This window comes from Engraulis encrasicolus, unplaced genomic scaffold, assembly GCF_034702125.1.
Source record: "Engraulis encrasicolus isolate BLACKSEA-1 unplaced genomic scaffold, IST_EnEncr_1.0 scaffold_431_np1212, whole genome shotgun sequence".
Lineage (NCBI taxonomy): Eukaryota > Metazoa > Chordata > Actinopteri > Clupeiformes > Engraulidae > Engraulis > Engraulis encrasicolus.
This window is the reverse complement of record NW_026945733.1, coordinates 15,141-24,663: the sequence shown is the minus strand read 5'-3', so window position 1 is coordinate 24,663 and position 9,523 is coordinate 15,141. Positions and strand designations below refer to the sequence as shown.

Sequence of the window (9,523 nt, the reverse complement as noted above, 5' to 3'; positions counted from 1 at the left end):
GACCATCAACTTCAAAAGTAGATCTCGGTTAAAAAAAGGTTGGGCACCCCTGCTCTAGACCAATACCAGACACACAGGCTGGAACTTCCCTTATGAAGAGAAGGGCACTCTATTCAGGCCACTTACAGAACCAAACATGCCCAAGCCTAAAGCAAAACCAGCAAAGTCACAAACTGTATGTCAAATAAATATCAACAAACTGTCATGTGAATTAACTAGGGTAAAGTCTCACCTCCAAAATACGAACAGTGGGCCAGGACAGCCAGTCAGGAGAGAGGGGACACTTATCATAAAACCATCTCGCAAATGCTCAGGAGGGCAGATGAGCTCTCTCCAACACATATGATTGTTTTTGTTCTTAGAGTTGTATCTGTTGTATTCGTCCTATGGTTGACCTACTGTGGCTGATATGGGCACTAGTCTACTACACGGCCGACCCGGGTTCGATTCCCGGTCGTGGTCCTTTGCAAGCCCTTCCCCGTCTCTCTCTCCCAACTCACTTCCTGTCCTGTCTACTCTGTCTCTGCGTCTCACTCCCTTCACCTACGAACAACCGATTTCAACACTTTCACATCTTTTTTTTCAAAATTAATTTTGTGCATCATTGGACCAAAGAAAAATGTGCCATAGAAGTGGCTCATTGACTTCCACTGACATGCTTGTCATCAGTAGAACTATTAGAAATGTAAAAGAAACAAGGACAAATGTATACAAAATAAAAAGATCTATATTTTTAAACTCTCAGCTTTACTCTAACATACAGTAGATTCCAGAGTAGGACATTCCAGTTTAAGAGAGTAAAAGTGTTCCTCAGAAATAAGAAAATACAGTAGACCAACAGGATTTTTAATTTCTCAACTCAGTTTGTCCACTTCTGTCTACTTGAAGACGCCCAATCCCCCACCCCACAATTTTTCTCCTGCAATGTTGATTCTACTTCTGCAACAGCCCTTGCAAGGTACACTACATCCTTCTAATCAAGGCTTCCAGCTGTCAATGCTGGACCTGTACTTCCAATTACAGTCATCATCCCAGAGGATCTGATAGACATGTTTGACAGACTGGTACCGCTTCTTCATCCTTTCCAGTTTCCCGCGTGGAATATTTGGACACCTCCTGAGGGATTTGTAAGATCTTAGATTAGTAAAAGTTATAAAACTGTGATATTCATTTATTTCTTAAATGAATTGAAGTTGTATAGCATGCGTTCGTTTGCAAAAACATCAAATATCAGTTTGAAACTCTGACCTACTCTCTAAATGAGTGCAGGTGGACTTGCATACCTGACGATTTTATCAAGGGAAACATTGAAGGTATCCTTTCTTAGTATGAATTTAATCCAGTATCCTCGATAAAAACCCTGAAATTGAAAAAAACACAATTACATTTACAATCAGTGTTCAGGAAGTAAAGGAGTCGACAAGAAATCAGAGGGTTGCAAACCCGGCCAATGGAACTAAGGCCATGACGAACACAACAAATTGATACTGTCCTCTGGTTGGTACCTTGCGAGACAGCTTTCTGACTTGTGTGAGAGAATGTATGAATGTGAGGTATTTCAATATACAGACTTTTTGATATGATAGGCTACAATATATTGACTTTATTGTAAGTTGACGCTGAACTTCATTTTGCATCCCTGAGCATCCCATTGTGTCCTGGACCGATATATATGCTGCATTCAAGTTCTTGAGATTACAGCTGTTTTATTAAAAAACTGTGGACATATTCTGAATACATTCTAGTGTAAAATGAAGGTTCTAACTTTTAAATGCAAACTATGTTTTTATATATTTTATGTGCTTCAGAGGCTGAGATATTTAGGCTTTAATAGGGAAAGGGAACCTTTTCCTAAAAAGGGCTTAGGCTAAAATGGGCACGCACACACGCACCCACACACAAAATTATAAACTATACAAAGAAAACGTGTTCTCTGATATATCACATGTGCCGCTGATCGGCATAGAGCAGCCCAACACAAAGTGACCAACAAAGTGTCCAGGAGTGACTCAGAAGTCACTGTGCATACAATATCCATAGGCCCGTCCATGGGCCCATCTGCAGTAAGAGGCTACATACGGTATATAACTGCTGCTCATTTGTCATGTAAAAGCATTTAATATAACAAAACAAGGAGCGCACCTTGCATCGCGTGTCTTTATTTGCACAGGCACGTTTCGGCCTGTGCCTTCTTGTAACATTGTTACACATTGTTGTACACTGAAGAAGGCACGCGTCTGTGCAAATAAAGAGACTTGATGCAAGGTTTGCTCCTTTTTTGTTATATTTGAGGTCATCATTTGGGCCAGCACCCTCAAAGTAATTAATGGACATGGAGTGAAGCCTGCTACTAGCTACAAATGACTTTCAAGAAAAAAGAACAAAGCCCACCAGGGAATCTACAACTTCCATTGTATTGTCATTGTGACACAGCACTCCACAGCACTCAGGTGTTCACTGCACACAACACAATTTCATTTATGCCTCACCCGTGCAAGGGGGCAGCCCATAATGGCGCCCAAAGGGAGCAGTGCGGTGGGAGGGTACCATGCTCAGGGTACCTCAGTCATGGAGGAGGATGGGGAGAGCACTGGTTAATTACTCCCCTCCACCAACCTGGCGGGTTGGGAGTCGAACCAGCAACCTTTGGGCTACAAGTCTGATGCCCTAACCGCTTACCCATGACTTCCCAACAACTTTCATGTAAAAACAATACAATGTCAAACATTAACCGTCAGACCATACCATCACTACATAGGGGAACATCTCCTGCCATGACATGTTGGTGTTGTCGATGATGACTGGATCCAGCCCTTCATCCATAGCCTGCAGAGCTTAAAAAAAGAGTAGCCATATGTCATTTTAGTCATTTATTTCTGAACAAAAAAGGAGACAATCCGCACACTTCAAGTCTTTTTTGCACAAAGCTTTACTGGACTTGCAAACTTTTGGTGCTAGACCCTCATCAGACAGAGTCTTTTATTAATGTATATGTTGCCTATTGAAAAATCTGATATTTTCATGATGACCATTTATTTACTGGTCTGACCAAAGTATGGTAAGAATTCCAGCCAAATATGTTTAATACTGGTCAATCAAAATGGGGGGCCATGGTAGTTGATTGGCTTTAGATCAGGGGTGAGGAACCTAGTATGTCTCGAGGGCCGTTTGTGGCACTTGAGGCCGTTTTATCCGGCCCCCGCTATCATTTTAATGTTATGCAGCTTAAAAGAAGAAAGAAAAATCCACACACTGTTGCTGCTCACCGATTTATTGAACACAACGTTTCGACCTCAGACGGTCTTCGTCAGGTGTATACTGTAGATCCACCTGACGAAGACCGCCTGAGGTCAAAACGTGTTCAATACATCGGTGAGCAGCAACAGTGTGCAGATTTTTCTTTCTTCTTTTACGCATGTTTGTTTGATCCAGCACCTGTTTTTACTGGATGTGAGCGCATCACCAACAGTAATGTTATGCAGCTTCACATGAAATATGACATATTTTATAAAAGAATCTTAGAAAATACATTTGCAATACAATTAAGTTATATTCAGGGGACCTAGAGAAGGTGGGGTCCGTTTTAAAGGTGGCTGCCTTCAATATAGGCCTAAAGTGCAGAGGCAAATCCTGGTTTGTGTTATAGTGCGGCCCTTGGAGGACTTTTACGACCCTCGGATGAAAAAGGTTCCCCACCCCTGCTTTAGATCATAGGGTTGCGGGTTCAAATCCCAACCCCACACTGATCCAGGGACTGTAACCCAGTGTTTCTCAAAGTGATTCTGCACAACACAGCGATCGTAAAATCAGTCTGCGCGAGTAGCCTACTGCTGTTGCTTGGCGGGGGTGCTCGGAAGCATCCAGACCCTCCGAAGGGGGGAATGATGGGAAAAGTTTGAGAACCACTGTAACCAATACCAGGGGCAGAGCTATAGGGAGGGCGAGCAGGGCACTTGCCCCTGGGCCCAGGGCCTTCCTGTATTGACGTTGGGGGCCCTATTGTGAGCTTGGCAAGCTGTATAGGGGGCCCTACAAGTATCTTGCCCAGGGGCCCTGTGTGCAATTGTTCCGCCTCTGACCAATACCCTGTACTTAAATAACTCTAAGTCACTTTGGTTAAAAGTGTTAGCAAAGTGTAATGTAATACAATCCACCTATTCGTGTAGGAAGATTTCCAAGTTTTAATGAATACTCAATTTGTGAGTAACTTCAGATCTCTATGTAAAAGGTTGAAACCCATTTCTTAATTTCAATGTAAGAGGCCACTGGCAGCAACTTCTCGCCAATGGTGAGGGCATCCCAGCTCAACAATGATCCTGCATGGCCATACTTCCAACCGTAGGCCTATCTCTTTCATAACGTTAATTTTCGTGGTGTATTCACGTTATTGCCCGTTTTTCGTGGACGCCCTTTCGATACCGTCACATGGTAATCAAAGATTTCAAACAAGCAATTTAGGGTTAGGGTTAGGGTTAAGGATAGGGTTAGGGTTTCGTAGGGTTAAGGCGGATTCATACTTGGCGTGACTGGCGCTAGCCTCCTTCGTACTTCACTCACGACCTCACTCGCACCGTCACGTGACCCAAAATGACGTCACACGCCGTTTTCTTCCAAATGTGTGGTGGGGATAGCACTCTGTAGGGCAAATAGTGCCTGAAGTGCCACAGTAGCAGCTGCAAAATACTCACAAATGGGGGGAAATACAGCTGAATCACGATAGATATTGGCGTCCCGAAATAAAATAAAATAAAACCTCGGACGAAATGAGCGAGGTCCAGACCTCCCTGACCTCTAATGTAGCTACGGCCATGACCGAAAGGGCGTCGAATTAGTGAGTCCCGAGTGTATCAGCAGTGTTCTGTCAGCACCCCTTCCCCGCCCCTGCAGACGCTTGGATAACCATAGCAGCAGTGGGGCAAGTCAAATGAATAGGCAGCGTTTCGTTGCTCAACCTTGAAAAACGGGCAATGCACCACGAAAATTTAAGTTATTTTTTTCGTGAATACTTCACGAAATCAGTGAGATAGGCTACGGTTGGAGCAGGCCACTGCGCTGTCTTCTGGAATACCGCACGACTGTGAGTAGGTCTACTTACCCAGCTCTCGCGCCCGTATGTGTCCATCATTAAGGTTCTCAGGTCTGATATGTAATTCTCCATTTCCATTGCGATGGTAGTCATCTGCGCTGATGATCACCCCACCATACCTCCTCTTAATGTCCCTGTTTGATAAATGAACATACAGTAGCCGTGTAAGCTATGACAGCGACGAGGATTTAACCCCGTTTCGCCAACAGAGAAGTATAGACACGTTTGAAAAAATATTCTAACAAGCCTAGTACCCAGGGCCGCGTTATCCTATGGTGCAACCGGTGCTGCAGCACCGGGCCCCGCCACTAGAGGGGGCCCCGGACGTCGTGAGATTGGAAAATATGAAACGATATTTTGAGACAATCAATTGTACTTTTGACGCATTTCGCCATCCGTAGGCAAGCAGAGGCGCATATGCATATCTTGTCACCAGGCTAGACAGGCAGCTTGGGCCCCCAAGACTGTAGCTGGGGAACAGTAGTGGCGATTTGTTACAAGTGTTCTTTCTTTTTAATCTTCGCTTGGCCCCCCTACTGAGCCTAGAATCGCCTCTGCATGCACGCAGGAATTGGAGGTCGGAACTTATCATTTCAGTCAGATGCTTCTGGTTGTGTGCCACCAGTGAAAACGGTGGTCATTAATTTTATAGTTTCATGATGGGCTACTGTCTAAAAAAGATGTGAGAAACTCGGCGTCAGCACTTGCTTCAGATTGTACGGATAAACTTCAGCCCGGCATGGATTAACGCATTGAAGAGAAGGTTGGCAACGTTATCCATTTTTGTAATGTCAGTGTTATAATTGCTTTTTGTAATTGTTGCATAGCGATCATGGACTTGTGCAATCATGTAGGCCTAAGCTAAGCAAACAAAGCACAGCACACCAACCTAACTTTATCTTATTCTATTGTTAAAACATGGGGAAATAAATCACGCATCCAAATGCATTCGCGAAACAAAAGTCTTGCATGGCGCGGCGAGGACCACTTCTGGGGTTTTTTAAAAAGTGTTCACAATAATGCTACGTAGCAAGTGCACCAACCAGCAATCAAAGTTCTGACAATCTGACAACAACAGGGCAAGCCAATCTAGCAAACACTAAAATGATATAGGCTAGTCGCATTTTCCTAAAGCAATGTTATGGCCATTTCCCTAAAGCACTGTAATAGGTCTAATGTCGATGCTCTGTCAGCGTATATCTTTGCGTTCGGCTTTGTGTTCAGTTAAAACATGCCTGGGTACCACTCGCGGATTGTTCAGTTAGCAAGTATCTGGGAGGGGGAAAAAAACTTGCGTGATACATCCACATCCACACATCTAAACATTTGGCCTACGAGTTTGCACCGTAATCTACTGCAATGATTGCACACTATTGCATTGTAATGCACCATATAGATGAAAACCGCTGACTTCTTAATTGGTAGCCTTTATGGTACATTTTGAGGGGAATTCGTGACAGCTTCACTTTGCTGTGGTTCGCTGCTAAGGGGATTCCCCTTCCTCGCGTCAAGCGACAGCTGACTGAGTAGGCTATACTTTCCTTTGACAGACAGCCAGTCTTTCCAAGGCCATTGGAAGTTACATTAATTAACACGTGTTTCCCACGACGGTTTCGATTCGACAAATTGGTCGGCAGCAACGTAGCAAAAATAAGAGACTTTTGGTTGTGCTTCTGTTTGGTAGTTCTAGCTGAACCGACGTTTACTCTGCTAAACGGTAGTGCACAGAATCTCCTCCCTGTCAGCTGGCTAGGCTTCCAATGGCTTGCGTTGCGACTGGTGAACTCAGCAGGGGGTTCCGCGCACCCTTTTTTTGTGTTGGAGTAGAACGTGTAGCCTGGGTTGTTTCATGCGTTTTGAATATGGCTATGGCTCATTATAATGTGGTGTAGGGGCCCCGGATTGCGTCTGCACCGGGCCCCGGCGAGGGTTAACGCGGCCCTGCTAGTACCCTACAGAGAGTAGGCTAGAGTGATTTATTGTCACTATATAAATACAGTGAGATGATGTTTGGAAGCAACACACAGATGCCCACAAAACTAAAGATATATTAACACTATAAGTAATGTGATACGGAAAAAAAAACAAGCTATAAAATATGCAATCAAGTAGGCTATTCACATGTACGCACAAGGCATAGGCTAGGCCTACTCTAGGCTACTCTCTCTTCTTGTTGCAAAATACGACTGAAATAAAAGCTAATGTGTCAACAGAGGAAATCGAAACCGTACTGGTACAGATGGGTGTTGAGAAATTGGCGGTGTAAAAAAGTCACTTGGGCTACTGCAAATTCCAGAGTCAGAAACATAGCTCACCGTGCTTTTTCGGTCTTGCCTGTGCCAGGTAAACCGCGAAGAATGTAGAGAGTCTTATTGCGATGAGGGTGGTTTATTCTTCTCCCCATTACGCTTGGACATGAACTTATTCAACTTTTCGGTTACAAGTTTGATGTGAAGTCCCTGGCATGCAATGGGCGTGGAGAGCCTGTGACGAAGAGGATGTGGGGACCAAAGAGCGCCTGAGGTTGGTAACATTACGGCAAGCCATATTAACATTAACAGCTGGTCTGGATACATTGGAAATAGCCTACATTCTACATTCAATTTGACTAGTCTAAAAAAAAAGCACCAATGAGACATTTCATAGCCACAATTGCAATTAATAATTCTAGCTAAAATCAGCACAACCATCATCTTGTCTACCTGATATTTGGAAATTGAACAGGTGGAGACCTACAAATAGGCTACCTGGGGACTGTCCTCGATAATGACTTGTGTTTTCAGCCTAACAGAGGCCATAGAAAAAGGTCCAGCAGCGTCTGTATTTTTTTTTTTTTTTTTTTTAAAGAAAATTGATCACTTTTAATGTAGGCTATGCAGAAAAATGATGTCTTTGTTTTATAAATCTTTTTATTGATTTGGCCCTGTCTATTGCTATTCATTGTTGTGTGGTTTTATAACTTAAAACTTCCTGGACGCAAGAAGCTGGGTCGACTCGTCACAGTGGCTGGGAAGGTCATGGAGGAGCCGACTCCTCTCAGCTAACCGATTTATCACCACATCCAAAGGAAAGCGCATGCAATTTTAGACTGGGTGGATCACCCTCTGTATGGGGAGTTTAAACTTTTGCCATCAGGCAGAAGGTTTAGAGGTCCAATCCAAGGGACTAAACGTTAATGCTCCCATCCTTGCTTTTTGCGCATTGGACTGGTATTTTAATCTCTTGATCTGCCATTTTATCACATTCTTTTATCCTCTTCTTCCATATTTGTTTTTTAATTTTTAATTCTGTGTATCGGTCCCAGTCTTATGTCCTTGCGCTGTGTTGTCCCCACGTTCCCGTCTTTATGTTGTTTTATAAGCCCATTTGTTGTCTGTCCTCCTGAATGTTCTTCAATACCTCCTGCTACAAACCTCATTTCCCCTTGGAGACAAAACTGAACACGAACTTGACATCCTTTCCAAAGTCATTGTGATACTTTTTTTTAAAGTGGCTTAATGTACTTTACTGTACCAAAACACTATGGTTCGGCTGCTGCTGTTGCTGTCATGTCCAGCCTGCTCTCGCTGATGCAGGAAATACAGGTGGCAATTCTGCTTTTCTGTAGGCCTATGTTAGTAGTGTGTTGTGTCATATCACATGGCTGATACCTGTTATACCTGTGGAATAATATGCGGTTCACTGAAGAAAAACACTTTATTACAGAATTACAATATTATCATATTTGTAGTATACAACAACATTGAAGAGTCTTTAGTAAGACTTGAGTACCTTATGTGATGGAATTTTACATCATTCTTATTTGGCTTCTTCAGAACACACATGAAAAGTGAATAACTCCTTTTAACAATTAACAATATAAAAAAACAAGGATGACAATAGTAAAGAAAATAGAAACCTGCTCATGATAAAAGGAATAATGTGAATAGAAAAGTAGAAAAATATAGACCATATATAGCCATCTGTATCGCATGATAGTAGACATCTTGAGTAATTCATATCAGCTTAGGACATCCAAGCTTAACAAAGAAAATGTTCTTCTACATGGTTAGTTCTTTTCACTGTCATTTACTGAACAGTCATAAACTGGATGTACACTTTGTGCTATCAAAATCACCTGCATCAGGAGATGCTGTAGGCCTATGGTATTAGTCAGGCATTTAGGTTCTCTTCTCAGGTCAGTTTGCCTATTTTGGATACTCGGAACATTTTTCTTTTCCCCCAGATCTGCAGTGATTCGTGTTCTACAACAGTGGTGTCAAAAGTAAAAATAGAAGTTAAGTTGTGGTGAAAGTACTACACTAGCACATGATATCACACAACTGTTACACCAGTTATTCCACTCAATGAGGTAGATAGAATGTGTTGTTATTGACAGCTTTGGCTGGGCCCTGGCCGGGCCCAGGACAGTCATCTGAAAGGACCCCCTCCAATACA

At 43.0% G+C, this 9,523-nt stretch overlaps 1 protein-coding gene across 1 annotated transcript; it reads right to left on the bottom strand.

Moving 5' to 3' along the window:
- Positions 1-542: 542 nt before the first annotated feature.
- LOC134444017 (NEDD4-binding protein 2-like 1) lies at positions 543-7,585 on the bottom strand. Its single transcript, XM_063193504.1, has 5 exons — positions 7,402-7,585; positions 5,096-5,220; positions 2,746-2,834; positions 1,284-1,360; positions 543-1,116 (listed from the first exon to the last, which is right to left on the bottom strand). Exons 1-5 carry the CDS (start codon positions 7,488-7,490, stop codon positions 978-980), a joined length of 519 nt encoding a protein of 172 aa, XP_063049574.1. The 5' UTR covers positions 7,491-7,585; the 3' UTR covers positions 543-977.
- Positions 7,586-9,523: the final 1,938 nt, after the last annotated feature.

Bases quoted from the DNA above. Each gene is read 5' to 3' on its own strand.
- LOC134444017 (XM_063193504.1), bottom strand. From the start codon at position 7,490: ATGGGGAGAAGAATAAACCACCCTCATCGCAATAAGACTCTCTACATT. The intron at 5,221-7,401 runs GTGAGCTATGTT...TTTATCAAACAG, and splicing joins GGCAAGACCGAAAAAGCACG to GGACATTAAGAGGAGGTATG. The intron at 1,117-1,283 runs GTATGCAAGTCC...CAAATCCCTCAG, and splicing joins TCCCTTGATAAAATCGTCAG to GAGGTGTCCAAATATTCCAC.